Source organism: Chiloscyllium plagiosum, chromosome 11 (assembly GCF_004010195.1).
Source record: "Chiloscyllium plagiosum isolate BGI_BamShark_2017 chromosome 11, ASM401019v2, whole genome shotgun sequence".
Classification (NCBI taxonomy): Eukaryota; Metazoa; Chordata; class Chondrichthyes; order Orectolobiformes; family Hemiscylliidae; genus Chiloscyllium; species Chiloscyllium plagiosum.
The window spans coordinates 47,059,201-47,075,780 of NC_057720.1; the positions used below are offsets into that span (position 1 = coordinate 47,059,201).

Below are 16,580 nucleotides of genomic sequence, written 5' to 3' on the forward strand. Positions count from 1 at the left end.
ATCACCCTCACCTTGACCTCCCTCCACCTATCGCATTTCCAACGCCCCTCCCCCAAGTTCCTCCTCCCTACCTTTTATCTTAGCCTGCTGGACACACTTTCCTCATTCCTGAAGAAGGGTTTATGCCCGAAATGTCTCTTCTCCTGTTCCTTGGATGCTGCCTGACCTGCTGCGCTTTTCCAGCAACACATTTTCAGCTCTGATCTCCAGCATCTGCAGTCCTCACTTTCTCCTCAAAGAAATATATAGTACACTACATTACTTTGGCACCATAGAGCACAGTGGCTCCTTCAAAGTGTCATTTCTCGCAGAAAGTACTAATCTCCCACACCACTCTTTGTTTGAATTTGTACATTCCACACTATACCAAAACAGCTAGAACAGAAGTATGAATGCTAATCAGATTGAAATGCCTCTTATTGCAAATCTGTAAATCTAATTCACATCAATAACCCAAGAGTTGTAACTTGGGGATTTCAACTTACTTGGAGTCTTTTCCAATTTAGCCAGCTGTGGTCCATCTTCACCTACAATTCTATATTAGCTGTCAAAAGTAGTTAACCAGTACTGTAAATACTAGCATGTTCAATAAGTACAATAGAAGACATTGCAAAAGGTGATGAGAAAACAAAGGTCAATGAATGACTCGTGAGTAAACATAACTACATTTTTATAACCAAAGATATGAATTGCCACCCCGCTTTTAAAGATCTGATGTCAAGCATTCATACATAAAGGCATAAAGTTAAAAAGTGGTTTGTATCCAGTCCAAAAGGAAAATGAAATGTAGTTTACAGTCCTTTGAGCATTGTTGAAGTATAAAGATTTTAACTCAAAACAATTATCAGTAGTCCAGGGAAGAGCATAGTGATTCAATTTAATTTAAACATGGTCAAAAAAATAAGGGGAGTTGACAGGCAAATCTTCATGACTGGCTAGTTCTCACTCCATTTTAAAGGAATAGATAAGGAAATTGATGATTTCTAGATTCAGGAATTGTGCCAAGAATTGGACTAATCGGCAAAAGCCTATTCTCCAGGGCATTACAAATAACAATTCCTACTTAAGTAGATATTTGCAATTTACACATCATTCCAAGCTTAGTCCTCAATAATTCTTGGTCATTTACAGCAGTAAATAGCAGTAGTAGACATGATCGGTATGGACTTGTTGGGCTGATGGGCCTGTTTCCAGACTGTAGGGATTCTATAATTCTACAAAATAGACAATAGTTGGGGGAAGAGGGGTTGTAAGGGGCAGATTTTTTTAAATAAGGGTATTTTTTCAAATCTTAAACATATTGGAAATTAAGGATAAATTAAAACATTCACCTCAAGTTACAACAGATCTGTCAAAAGGAATATGACTACTGAACGAGGCTGCAGTATGGGACATGCATCAAATGGCAACCAGGTAGTCAATGCTTGGCACATTCAATGTAGTTTGAACTACAAAATAAGCTTTTATTCGAAGATGCCTAATTTAGTTAAGTTTACAGCACTTTCTGAAAGCTAAGTAAATTATATTGCATTATTACTAATTAAATCAGTTTAATATGTTAAACACACTTAAGTCACTAGCTTGTATCTCTGAACATAAAAATACAGGTCAATGATTGTCCTTAAATACGAAACCAGTCAGTCAATCAAATGTGCCACGCCTTCCAACATCTAATGACTCAACCATATGAATGCTGGAAAATAGATCACATGCCTATGCTCACAGTTTTTCAATATTTATTTAATAAGGCCATTTTCCAAAGTGTAAAAAAGGCACCATTCCAGCATTGTCAGATGACTTAATTGGCAATAAAATTAATTAATAAGTCAGCATAATGAACTAGAAAAGTTTTTAGTCACAGGATATAGCATTACTGATTAGGCCAGCATCATTGTCCATCCCTAATTTTCCTGGAAAATATGGTAGTGAGCCACATCCTTGAGCTGCTGTGATAATTTTTCAGGGGGACAGTTGCTGATGAGGGGGCACGCACACACACACCTGTTAGGGAGCATCTGGATTTTTTAACCAACTGATCGAATTATAGTGCCATTGCTTCACTAAGTCGGGATGGTGTGTAATTTGGAGGGAAATTTGGAGGTATTGTATTCTCATGAATCTGCATCACTTGTACTTCTAGGTGCTAGGGATCACAGGTTTGGAAGGTGCTGTGGAGACCTGGTGAGTTGTTGCAGTACATCATATTGATAGTGTCAGCACTATCAATCTATTCGTTTTTGAAGGACTGAATTTTTATGGTATAGATTTGGTGACAATCAAGCAGGCTGTTTTGTCCTGAATAGGGTTGAGTTTGATCAGTGTTGTTGGAGTCAGTCAAAAGGTGGAGTGTATCCACCACACTCCTGACTGTTGCCTTTTAAGATGGTGGACAGGCTTTAGGGAGTTTGGAAAGTGAGTTACTCACTGAAAATTCTGAGCCTTTGACATAAATGTTGCTACAAGAGCATGAGTATATATTTTAGTAAAATCTAAACAAAATATTCTGGATTGAAGCTACAAGTTAACAGACTGAGAATTACTTTTCTGCAAAGTTTAAAACAGTTCAACAAACAGCCAATTTCTTTATTTCTTTTATTTAAGTTATTACATGAGCAAAAGGACCCCATTTCAAGGTAGATTAATTACTCAGCATAACAAATGTCAGACCGAATCTTATGAACACTATCCAGAAATTATATAAACTACAAATTTTATGAATCTCTCTCAAGGACTGACACTTTACGATATGTTTTCTGCATATTATAAAACCACATTCTTAATGTGGCCAAGTTGCTTATTAGTGAAGTGCTTATTGCACTTGTATCATGTTTAAGTTATATGTCTATTAATTAAAAATGTAAATGGTAGAATTAAGAAAATCAGAAGATGAGAAACAAACAACAAACCAGAAGTTCTTGCAATTATGTTGAGATACTCTGGTACAGTCTTGCCTTTAATTACCACACTCAAATTTCTCAGAATTCAATGCTCAGAATTATAGTTCAGTTTGGAATGAAAGGATTAGAATTATAATCATAGTAGATAATTATTCACGCTACTTCCAAACACAGGAATAAAATCAAATAAGCATACTTGAAGTACAAACATGGCAATCAGTATAGGTCAAGGGCAAGGATAGGTTAATATTCAATGTGCACATCCTCTGATGTTCTGCCAAACAGCAAAAAATAAAAATCTTAGCCTTTTCTCCTTAAAGATGCGAATTGACGTGCTCTGGATTCCAGCATTTACAATTTATTCTTTTCACATGCACAGTACCTGACTGTGGGACAGAAATTTATGAAAACATCCTCTAGTGTCTTCCTGTATATAAATATTACAACATAAATATAGTGCAAAGTGATACAGTTGAATGATCATACTCTTCCTTACACATATCTAACTGGTGCATCTGATAACTAGTGAGTAGCAAGGAAATTGTTACATCAAGCTTACAAATTATCCCGCACTGTAAACTTCTTCTGCACTGTTTTCTCCAGCTATCTTTTGCAGATTCAACCAACTTTCACCTGAACACATTTATTCTACAGGACAAAATGTACACACTATCAAGTTCTGTAAAATCTGTTCTCAGGATGTGGGTAAATACTGGCCTTGCCAGTGACATTGCCTAATCCTAACTGCCCTTGAAAAAGGTAATGATAAGTTTCTTTCCTAAACTGCTTTTGTTGATGTGATGAAGACAGTACCTCAGTGCTGTTAGTGTATTCCAAGATTCTGACACAACATTTAAATATTATGTGACCAAGAAACGATAAATTTAATTCCTCAAAAGTACATAAATAGATAAACCCAAGGACAAACATACGTTCAGAGGCTACTTTTCTCAATTACATTTTTCCATTATGCAATAATCATTTAATATCCATTCACAACTTATGTAAATCCAGCCTTTTAATTTTCACTTTCCTTCAAGCTTTCAGATTCAAAATTACAAGTGCGAAATAAGTCAGGCATTTAAAAATCAAAATCAGCGGCATATGCACTTAGATTAATAAATAATGCCCATTTATGCATGAACTGTTTAAATATGATCATTTGGTATGCAACAATACAAGTGATAACTCATTGTACCTCAAGGGAAACTCTGCATACATCCTTAAGACAAATACATGTTTTACATAAGAACTTCAAATGACCTAGAGAGGATTTCTAGTTACAAGCATATTTGGAAGCAGGTTAAAAAAAGTAGCATTTTCTCACTTGACAAAAAAATGCTTTCATACAAAAGTAATAGCAAACAATATACTAATGGAAAAAATGTATCCACTAAAGGATTTCTGAAGAAAATATATCTTGTAAAATAAACAGTATAGGTAGAAGATCACCGCTACTTCCAGCGAGAAAGTATTTGAAGCAACTGTTTTTTAAAGCTTCAAGAGAGCAGCTAATTCAGTTTTCAGAATCAAAGATTTTCTGAACGTCAACAAAAACCTGAAAAAAAAAATCAAGCAAAATAAATTCCAACTTAATATCAAACATTTTCAAATATTGGCCATTAAATACATGCAAATCTATGGCACTATAATGTTGGATCACAGATCTTTCAATGCAAAAGGGAAAGAAGAAATTTAGTCAGCTCAAAGAATAAAAATATTTGCTCTATGTCAAAGAGCAAATAAAGAGATTAAAGAGGTTAACTAACTGCTGTACACATTGCATACCTCATCAACACTTTTGGCACCATCGACTCTTCTTACTTTTCCCTCTTTCTCATATTGGTCTATAATGGGCTTAGTAGACTGCATGTATGTCTGAATTCTGAAATAAAAATAAATATCAAAAGCAGAAGACAATTCTTTATAAACAGGATAAAGAATGGTCATTTGTACAAAGTGCTGAATGACCTCCATTTGTGCTGACTGGCTACGATTCCATGAAAGAAAGTTGAATTTCTACCTTTTTAGCAAACTCTGGACATTGTCATCTGTTCTTCCACTGTCTTTTCCTCTTTCAAGGCAACGCTGTATACAGACCTTTGGAAACAAAAACGTTGTAAGAAATTAAGTTTGGTTTACATTAATGTTCAATATTAAATGACAAAAAGGGATATTAAAAAAAAGAGAAAATAAGAAAAACACAGACAAGATGTTCAGGCTTTTGAATACTTTCCAAGCTTTTAATCATAGTTATTCTAATGATTGGAAGATGGAAGGCTAGTGAACACAGAAGCAGAAACCTCTCGCTGCAATGAGAAACAATGCCAAAAAAAATCAATGTGATATAGATTTGAACACAGCTTTAAAAGGTGAACATGGATATTTAAATTGCTTCATTCATGTTTTTCCCAAAATACTTCATTTGATTTAAAGTCTATTACATTACCGTAGTAGCTTAAATATTATGTGAGAATCATTTATTTTACAGTATAATTTTAAATGAAAAATGAAGTATTTTGGACTTTTCACTTCTATTTTGTTGTCTGTGAAAGAACTTGCTGTGTAGTCTGATCGGTGCTATCAATGCATTTGGAATCCTGAAGATTATCTTGACTTAGCACCAGATCATTTTTAAAAATGAAATTTTCATAAGGCATGAGCGTCACTGGCAAGGGCAGCATTGATTACCCATCAAAGATGATGGGAGACAACTGTCTTGAATCATGCAGCTTGTGTGGTTTTGGTACACTAACAGTTGTTAGGGAATTCCAGGATCCAGCCAGCAATGACAGAACAACAATACAATTTCAAGTTAGGATAATGTGACTTTGAGGGGGAGTTGGAGATACTAGTGTTCCTATTCACCTGCTGCCCGTGTTTTTTTAAATGGGAGGGAGTGCAGATGTGGAATATACAGATAAAGATGCACTGAATTGTTGCTGTCCATTTGTGCAAAGTACATCATGCAGCCAGGGTGTGATGGTGATAGAGTGAACAAAAGTTTAATCTGGTAAATAGGGTGTCAGTTAAGCAGACTCGTTTGACTTAAATGGTTTTCAAGCTGTTTGGATATTGTTGAAACTGCTTTTATCTTAGGAAGTGAAGAGTATTCTTTCACACCACTGATTCGTGCCTTGTGGACACCAAACAGGATTTGGGGAGTAAGGAAACATGTTATTTTCTATAGAATTCCAGACTGTGTGTGTGTCTGTCTGTCTGTGTGTAGTTTCTAGTCAATAGCAACCCTAAGATGTTGATGGTGGAAAATTCAGCAATGGGAATTCCAGTAAGCATCAAGAAAGATTATTAATTCTCTCTCGCTAAAGATTGTCATTGCATCATATTTCTATGACACAGATGTTACTTGTCGCATATCAACTTAAGCATGAATGTTGTTCAGGCCTTGTTTCAAGCAGACATTAACTGCTTCAGTATCTGAAGACTGATGCATAGTATAGATCAATCATCAGACAGAAACCTCAGTTCTGATCTGATGATAGAGGAAACATTCTTGATGACAAACAAAAAATGGTTGGGCCTAGGATACTACTGTGGAACTCCTAAAGCTGAGATGATTTGCATCAAAACAAATGAAGAATTGTGCCTCCCCCACCATGGTTGCAATTCACTTTAACTTTACTAAGACTTCCCAACACCACTCGATCTAATGCTGTCTTGAGTCAAGGCAAGTCATGGGCTGGAATGAGATCCAAAGCTGAATAATCCTGGCAGACCTTAAACTGAGCATCAGAGAGTAGGTTACTTTTGAGCAAGTGTCACTCATTAGCATTATTGCCAATACTTCTTTTACATGAGACTGAGGGCAGAGCAATTGGTCAGATAAGATTTGCCCTCTTTCTTTCATGGATAAAGAAGAGATAGGTAATTTTCCACATTGTGGGGGGGGGGGGAAATGTGCAGGTAAAGTTTTGATTAGTTCTGGAATGCATTTCTTCAGTATTATATCTGATATATTGTCCAGTGCCACAGCTTTTGCTGCATCAAGTGAGTATTAACAAAGAGGAATTCATCCAGAAATCATCAGGTTTTTATGGACAGCTTTTCTCAAGAATAGCATCAAGCATTATTGCTTCACTGTTGCCCAATGTGTTTTAGACGATTAGCTCAGGAAAATACTATTAAAACATACAATACACTAAATTTACTTTTCTGACATACTTCTGCCTACTTAGCAACAGCTTTAGAAAACATGCACGAGTGTCACCAGTCCTGCTCAGGATATTTTTCTTCATTCATAGATCTGTTCATTCAATTACCTCATTACTACAGTCAAAAAAAAGGACAAATTTCACATCAGCATGATCATTCATTTGTTTGTTCCACCCATTGAGATTGTCTGTGTTTCTCGGAAATCCATCAATAAGAAATGTATTCTTTGCAGCATCTTGAGCCATTTTCTCATCCATTGCCTGCAAAATATACCAGAAATGTAATGCAAACATTTTGTCAAACTAATTTTGCATAATTTGGAGACGCCGGTGTTGACTGGGGTGTACAAAGTTAAAAATCAAGCAACCCCAGGTTATAGTCCAACAGGTTTAATTGGAAGCACTAGCTTTTGGAGCACTGCTCCTTCATCCACCTGATGAAGGACCAGCATTCCAAAAGCTAGTGTTTCCAATTAAACTTGTTGCACGACAACCTGGTGTTGTGTGATTTTTAAATTTTGCATAAACATTTTAAAAAATACATTCAGTATGACCAAATCAATTGGTCAGAGCTCCAAAATACTTTGCAAATTTCTCTCCTTTTTTAATTTCAAAAGAAAATGTGGCTCTTTAACAGGAATATATCCTGAACATACCCTGAACTAATACAATTCTATCAGTATGGAACAAAGATCATTTAAGCATATAGGATAACTGGTTAATTATGAATATAAAACAAGAAGGGAGTGGTGCTTTTTATATTTAACTTAAACATTCCTGAAAGGTGAAGTCTACAATCATGTATACTTAGTTTGATGAGTAATAAGCAATATCTGGCATGGAAGAAAACTGTTAGTTTAGTACTGATCATACAGCACTGTCAAGATATTAGTGCAAGTAATACGTTTGTACTTAAAATTTAGATCTTTAAAGCCCACTGTACATTTTGTATAATAATTATCCAAGTTACAATTCTTTTAAAAATAAACCTTCCTGGGAAGAGAATGGTTGTAAGTAAATTAGATATTGCATGAAGGGAGAGAGGTTGAGAAGGAGAGTCCTTCATGGTAACCTCAGACAGTGCAGGAATTGAACCATACTGGTGGCATGACATCCAGCCAACTGAGCTAACTAACCTCCACCAATTTAAGAACACTACAAGAGTGAAACAAGTTAGCTGTTGTAAGGCTTATTCTTCCTCCCATGGCAGCTGTTGTAATCAATATCTACAACAAATGTTCCCTTTATCTATTGACAGTAAATTCTGGCCAAATAAGGAAGATTAAGTCCTTGCCAAATAAGTAAGACTGTTGTATATTTTTCATGGCAAGTTCATTACTATTTCATTAGTAATTTTAATACCAAAATCTTCTTACAGAACAATGTATATTGGTAAGTTTTCAAATGGGACCCACTGTAAATATTTAGCAGGTTAACAATATCAATTCGTCGATATTTCAGATTTACCATCGACTTTCATTTCAATTGCAATCTTATTTGAAGATAATCATTACGGTCATAAAGCTGTGGGTAGGAGTCTTTGCAAAAAGAAGCTGTGCTTGCTGACACCATAACTGAAGGAATTAACACCCTCACAAATTTACACTGTCTGTAATGTCAGTGCTGGACTAGGGCAGCTCTCAACAATCCCAGAATGTCTTCAGTGGATTCAGTAAAGAAGATTAAATATAATCTACTGTTTTGAAGCATTACTGTTTTTAGGCTGTAAAAAGTTGTCCTACCTTTTTTATAAGCTTGATAGTTATTTCCACTGGAACAATTTTTCCTTCTTTAATGTAACTGTCAATCAGTTCTCCATACTGAGTACCCTCTTTGCTTTGTTCAGAACGAAGTAGATCACCAGCAGATAAGTGAGTATATCCATATTTCTGGACAATATAAAAAATAATTAATGATTACAAGATTTTAACATATTACATTCAAATAATATAGTGAAAACTTAGGTAAACTTCAATATCACAAAAATTGAAAGCCAAGTGCAAAATACCTTGCAGAGATTTCATGGAGATAGATTTTTAAAACTACTGCATGGGCATAAAATCAAACCAAAGCTACAGCTGTCATTCAATTTTGGCAATATACTGCACTCATGATAAAACGCTATTTGAAAATATTTCTCAGAAGTAATATTACTTAAATATAACATTAGCAGTATGCCATCAAATGGACAGAATTCCTAATTTTATATGAGTAAATCTCCTAAGGTATTGTACCTGGGGAATTGAAATTAAATATAAATTTTGAAGTGAAGAAAGATCAAAAAGAAGGAAATCATTCAAGTGGGATGTTTAGGCATAATTTGATCCCATTATAAAGTTATACTGTATGTCTCTATTTTTGTACTTCTATTCAATTTTCCACTGTCACATTTGATATTCCAACTCAATGAGTGAATCAAATATTTTAGACCCATACTAACTGAGAGACACCAAATTTAACATAATGAAATGCCAAGTAACATGAATTAAATGTTGCAAGCATCATTTCAAGGCAACTGAGAGAACACAATTTCTACCCATACAGTTGCAGGTTTGTGATGCCACTGCTAGGTGAAGACAATAAGCTGAAAGCAGACTGGGACAATGAGAAGTCAGAGGAGTAATGACGTGCCCATAGGCAAAGTAGGCAACAAGGACCAGTTCCTGAGTAGAGTTAACACAGTGTTCCAGATGCACAATGACATCGCCAATGGCACAGACTTTCTGTTTCAATGTGATTTCAAGCAGGCTATACGGTTAATAAAAAATAGTTAGAGTCATAGAGATGTACAGCATGGAAACAGACCCTTCGGTCCAACCTGTCCATGCCGACCAGATATCCCAACCCAATGTAGTCCATCCTGCCAGCACCCGGCCCATATCCCTCCAAACCCTTCCTATTCATATACCCATCCAAATGCCTCTTAAATGTTGCAATTGTACCAGCCTCCACCACATCCTCTGGCAGCTCATTCCATACACGTACCACCCTCTGCATGAAAAAGTTTACCCTTGGGTCTCTTTTATATGTTTCCCCTCTCACCCTAAAACCTATGCCCTCTAGTTCTGGACTCCCCGACCCCAGGGAAAAGACTTTGTCTATTTATCCTATCCATGCCCCTCATAATTTTGTAAAGCTCCACAAGGTCACCCCTCAGCCTCCGACGCTCCAGGGAAAACAGCCCCAGCCTGTTCAGCCTCTCCCTGTAGCTCAGATCCTCCTACCCTGGCAACATCCATGTAAATCTTTTCTGAATCCTTTCAAGTTTCACAACATCTTTCCGATAGGAAGGAGACCAGAATTGCACGCAATATTCCAACAGTGGCCTAACCAATGTCCTGTACAACTGCAACATGACCTCTCAACTCCTGTACTCAATACTCTGACCAATAAAGGAAAGCATACCAAACGCCTTCTTCACTATCCTATCTACCTGCGACTCCACTTTCAAGGAGCTATGAACGTGCACTCCATGGTCTCTTTGTTCAGCAACACTCCCTCGGACCTTATCATTAAGTATATAAGTCCTGCTAAGATTTGCTTTCCCAAAATGCAGCACCTCGCATTTATCTGAATTAAACTCCATCTGCCACTCCTCAGCCCATTGGCCCATCTGGTCAAGATCCTGTTGTAATCGGAGGTAACCCTCTTCGCTGTCCACTACACCTCCAATTTTGGTGTCACCTGCAAACTTACTAACTGTACCTCTTATCCTCACATCCAAATCATTTATGTAAATGACAAAACGTACAGGAGCCAGCACTCCACTGGTCACAGGCCTCCAGTCTGAAAAACAACCCTCCACCACCACCCTCTGTCTTCTACCTTCGAGCCAGTTCTGTATCAAATCGCTAGTTCTCCCTGTATTCCATGAGATCTAACCTTGCTAATCAGTCTCCCATGGGGAACCTTGTCGAACACCTTCTTTTGCATAAGTGAAATTTGACTAGATCATCTCAAACAATACAAATGTATAAGCTCTACTTAAGGCATTGTTGTTTGGTGCTTGAACAAACTAAAAGAAATTAGGTTATTGACTAATTTATATTGCCTGGAATTTACTCTTCTCTCACTTATATGCTACACGTTCAGTCAGAAGCTTCATAACCTATCAATTAAAAATAAATATTGAATGTAGATAACCCTGGCAAGTACAGCATTTATAACCCATCCTTAGCTGCTCTGAATTAGATACAAGGGAGTGGCTTGTTAGGATTGTTCAGAAAGCAGGCAAGTCTACCACAACTGTTGAGTCATATGTAGACTGTACAAGGTAAAAATGACAAGGTTCCTTTCTTAAAGGAAGTCGTGAACCAACTAAGTTTTCAAAATCCAAATGCTTTATGACCACTTTTCACTGACAACAATTTGGACCATACAGCAATATAACATAAAATATCTCATTCACTGGAAAAACAAACAAAATTTGGCATCAAGCCAGATAAGCCAATATTAGGGAATATGATACAAAACTGGGGTGAAGAGGTGGATTTTAAAGAGTGTCTTAAAGTAGTAAAGAGGCAAAGAGATTTAAGGATGGGTCGGTGTGGACCTGTTGGGCCGAAGGGCCTGTTTCCACACTGTAAGTAATCTAATCTAAGTGCTCCTTGTTGGCAGCTGAAGTCATGAATTCCAAAGGTAGAACAATTAAAATCATAACTGTTGACGAGGCCAGAATGATCAATTACCTTGGTGGGTTGAATGGCTGGAGAAGATGAGGGGAGTGAGGTCATAAAGGAATTTGAAAATAAAGAAACAGTTTTAAAAGCTGGGAACCACCTTGGATCAGTGATCAAGAAAGAACACAGGCACTAGTGTTTTGGATGGCTGAAAGGTTAGAAAAAGTGTTGAATATGACAGCACAGTCAGGAATGCACGAGAAGTGCAAGTCTAGAAATAACAAAGGCATAGCTGAGGTTTTCAGGAACACATAAGCTGAGGCAGAGGTAAAGGCGATGACTGAGTGGTAAGAACAGGGAGTCTCAGTGATGGCATGATTGTAAACAAAAGTTCATCTCAAATTGAATGTGAACCATGTTTGTAAACAAGTTGGTTCAATTACAAACAGTTACAAGAAAGATTCATGGAGCTGTACAGCACAGAAACAGACACTTCATGCCAACTGGATATCCTAAATTAATCAAGTCCCATTTAGCAGCATTTGGCCCTTATCCCTTTAAATCCCTTCCTATGCATGTACCCATTCAGATGCCTTTTAAATGTCATAATTGTACCAGCTTCCACCACTTCCTCTGGTAGCTCATTCCATACACGATCCACCATCTGTGTAAAACAATTGCCCCTTAAGTGCCTTTTATGATGTTCCCTTCTCAACTTAAACCTATACCTCTAGTTTTGAATTCCCCGACTCAGGAAAAAAAAAGACTTTGGTTAGTCTCCCCATCCATGCCCTGCATGATTTTATAAATCTCTATCAAGTCACCCCTAAGCCTCCATGATCCTGGGAAAATAGCCACAGCCTTTTCAGCCTCTTACCGTTGCTCAAACCCTCCAACCTTGGTAATATCCTTGTAAATTTTTTCTGCACCTTTTTAAGTTTAACAAAAGGTTCCTATATGCAGGGAGACTAGAACCGAACACAGTATTCCAAAAGTGGCCTAACTAGTGTAATGTACAGCTGCAACATGACATCCCAACTGCTATGCTGCTGCACTGACCAATAAAGGTAAGCTTACCAAATGCCTTATACACTACCATGAGTAGATAAGCAGAAGGCTGGAGGAACACAGCAAGCCAGGCAGTATCCATGCAACCTGGCTTGCTGTGTTCAACTTTGGATTCCAGCATCTGCAGTTTTTATTTTGTCTCTTCTTCACTACCCTGCCTACTTGTGACTCCTCCTTCAAGGAAGGAATGCACCTACATTCCAAGGTCTCATTTTTTGGCAACACTCCTCAGGACTCTACCATTGAGTCTATAAGTCTTGCCCTGATTTGCCTTACCAAAACGTAACACTCCACATTTATCTAAATTAAACTCCATCTGCCACTCCTCGGCCTTTCGGCTCATCTGATCAAGGTCCCGTTGTACTCCGAGATAACCTTTTTCTGTGCCCATTACACCACCAATTTTGGTGTCATCCGCAAACTTACTAATCATTCCTCCTATTTTCACATCCAAATCATTTAAATAAATTACAAAAAGCTGTGGTCCCAGCACCAATCCTTGCAGCACACTGCTGATTACAGGCCTCCATGTGAAAAACAACCTCTACCACCACTGTCTGTCTCATATCTTCAAGGCAATTTTGTATCCAAATTGCTAGCTCTCCCTGGCATGTGATCTAACTTTGCTAACCAATCTACCATGTGAAACCTTGATGAACACTTTGCTGAAGTCCATATAGACACATCCACTGCTCTGCCTTCATAAATTGCCTTTGACACTTCTTCAAACACTCAATCAAGTTACTGAGACACAAAGCATGTTGACTATCCCTAATCAATCCCTGCCTTTCCAAATACATGTAAACCCTGTCCCTCAGAATCCTCTCCAATAATTTACCCATTACTGACATCAGTGAGGGAGTCAGTGACTTGGGAACAAAGCCTATTGTGGGAATGAAAGACAATTACTTCAGACTTCTCAAAATTTAATGAGGATTTTTTATACATTTAGTATTGGAAACTGGACAGTCTGATAATTTAGATACCAATTATTCAGTTCCAAATTTGACAAAAGTTTCTGTCCTTTAAACAGCCAGTATGCAGAAGTAGAAAAATACAGTTGGAAATCCTAAACTACTTTGCAAAAAGCACATTTACTTTTTGGAAGTTAACCGTACATAAATATTTATTAACCTAACCAATGACTCAAAACCTCACAGGTAAACTCCTTTAAAATTTGCAGTCCCACCCAATCTTCTCCTTAAGTTAAGCACTCAATAGAAAAATGCAACCACATATAAAATTAGAATTGCAAAGCAAGTTGGATATGGCTAAATTATTACATGAATCAGTACACTCCTTAATACTTGCTCACAAAATTAAAAGCATGTGTTTTTTTTTAACCAAAATGTTGTTCCCTGAAAGTATTATCAAACTGACAAACAAGCTTTCATTTTTTTGGATGCATCACAATTAAAGTTCGACAATTTCAGATAATAACCTCTGCTTCCTAATGTCCCCCATCACCACTCTGAGACAGCAGGTGAGGGTAATGATTTTATACCTCCTTCAGACTCACTTGTTACTTAAATCTATTTCCACCCACTTCCCTTCTACCATTTAATCGCCCCTATCTTTCACCCAATTACGGTCCCTTTCCGCGTTTTCTGTCCAACCCCTGCTACTTTAATTACTCAAAACCTCTACATCTCCATTTCTAATTCTGATGGAAGTCTGACGTTAGCTACCTCGCCACCTACGCTGCCAGAACTCGAGTAAGGATTCTAAGTTTATTCCAAATTAAATGATGGATCGGATTTATATAATCATTAATTATTTTTACAACTTGCTATTTAAATCATATCCACCCTATTCCATTTGCTTCCGGCTTCGTTCACTTTCCCGGACAAAATATCGAGTTGCTCAAGGCCTCGCCAGTACACTTAGATTAGAAATGTTCATGCGAAATTCTATGACACAATCAAATCACCCCACTCCCCGTTTGAGATCAAAGGGAGTTTTCAAGTGAATGGCAGTTCCACTCCTTTCTGAGTAAATGGTTCCAGGACATGCATTGCTCTGGACCAGGGGCTGCTTTACTACATGATATTTTCAACCCACCTTGACGATTTTGACGCACTGAGTCCCTTTCCCGGCTCCTGGCCCACCGAGGACAAAAACCACTTTGGGCTTCATCATCAGCAATTTCCGAATTAACGCTCCCCAACAAGAAATAACCATGCACCAGCCCGGATCTTCCTCACTTCTCCTGCCGATAAAGCGGAGGTACACTTTTAAAGAAAAGAGTAATATATAATCAGTAGGCTATTGCTTTCTTCCTCTGCAGCATAGACACAAGCGCCTTCTGACTCAAATCGCACGACGGAATGACTGCTTCCGGGAAAGAACTCCACGCAAGCAATAAAGCTTTGTTCAGTTCAATTCAGGCAAAGGGAAGGTTGTATTGAGTACTCGCAAGCAACGACGTCGTTTTAAAACTACAAACATTGCGATTACAACGAAATCGATGTTACTTTCAAAATATACCTATTATAGAGTCGTAAAGATGTATAGCACGGAAACGGACCCTTTGGTCCAACTTGTCCATGCTGACCAGACATCCGAAACTAATCTCGTCCCATTTGCCAGCACTTGGCCCACATCGCTGTAAAACCTTCCTCTGCATATACCCATCCAAATACCTTTTAAATGTAATTGTACCAGCTTCCATCACTTCCTCAGGCAGCTCATTCCATACATACATACACCACCCTCTGCGTGAAAAACCTGGCCCTTAGGTCCCCTTTAAATCTTTCCCTTCTCACCCTAAACCTATGTCCTCTAGTTCTGAACTCCCCCAACCTAGAGGAAAGACCTTGTCTATTTATCTTATCCGTCACTGGCATTGGAAAGATTTTAAAATAATTATTTGGTGGTTCTCCAAGAATTGGGCTGGAATTTGGAGATACTTTAAGTGATTATTACATTATATCAACAGAACAAGATGATTCCTCCATTCACACATAATTGCATGTCATGTTCAATACAATAGATAGTTCCACACTGGGCAAGAAGCCGCATCTCTACAAGGGAGTCACATGAGAAAAAAAGCCTAAAAATCCGACGTCATTAGAAAGAAAAAAAATCTGGGAAATTCCTCTCCAAATGAATCAGTCAGACAGATATCGTCCAAGAGACCTCTCTGATCCTGATTAATGTACATTCTCATTCTCACAGGTGATTTCCGTCCTAGCCAGAAACATCCAACTTGAAGCAGAGAATCAGTATGCAGCAGCCCGCTCCACAGGTCTACTGTTCCACAAGAAACAAAACTGGTAGATGGTCCACACTGAGGGTACTATATGCCAATGCTGGAGGGTGTGAACATTTATCATGGTAGATGGGATACTAATCAAATGGATTGTTTGGGCATAGATAGTGCCAAGCTACTTGTTGGAACTGCGTGCATCCATGTCACTAGGGAGCATTCCATCACACTCCTGACCTGTGCCTTAGAGGTGATGGAAAGACATTGAGAAGTTGGAAAGCAAGTTGTTCGCTTTGGAAATCCTAACATCTGACTTGGCCTTGTAATCAGTTTGTGTGACTGGTCCGAGGTAGTCTCTGGTCAATGATGACTTTCAGGATGGGATTAAACATTGCTAATAACATCAAATATCAAGGAGACTGGAAGTCTGTAATTGGAGATGGTCATTGTCTGGTATTTACGAGGCACAAATAGAATCATAGGAGATGTACAGCACAGAAACAGACCCTTCAGTCCAACTCATCCATGCCGACCAGATACCCTAAACTAATCTAGTCCCATTTGCCAGGATTTGGCTATATCCCCCCAAACCCTTCCTATTCGTATGTCCATCCAA

The 16,580-nt window shown here is 37.9% G+C and overlaps 1 protein-coding gene across 1 annotated transcript; it reads right to left on the minus strand.

Annotated features, from left to right (window-relative positions):
* Window positions 1-2,578: 2,578 nt before the first annotated feature.
* cmpk (cytidylate kinase) lies at window positions 2,579-15,103 on the minus strand. Its single transcript, XM_043699247.1, has 6 exons — window positions 14,818-15,103; window positions 8,812-8,958; window positions 7,178-7,330; window positions 4,921-4,997; window positions 4,686-4,782; window positions 2,579-4,455 (listed from the first exon to the last, which is right to left on the minus strand). The coding sequence occupies exons 1-6, from the start codon at window positions 14,935-14,937 to the stop codon at window positions 4,414-4,416; spliced, it is 636 nt and encodes a 211-aa protein (XP_043555182.1). The 5' UTR covers window positions 14,938-15,103; the 3' UTR covers window positions 2,579-4,413.
* Between the last annotated feature and the right edge of the window lie 1,477 nt (window positions 15,104-16,580).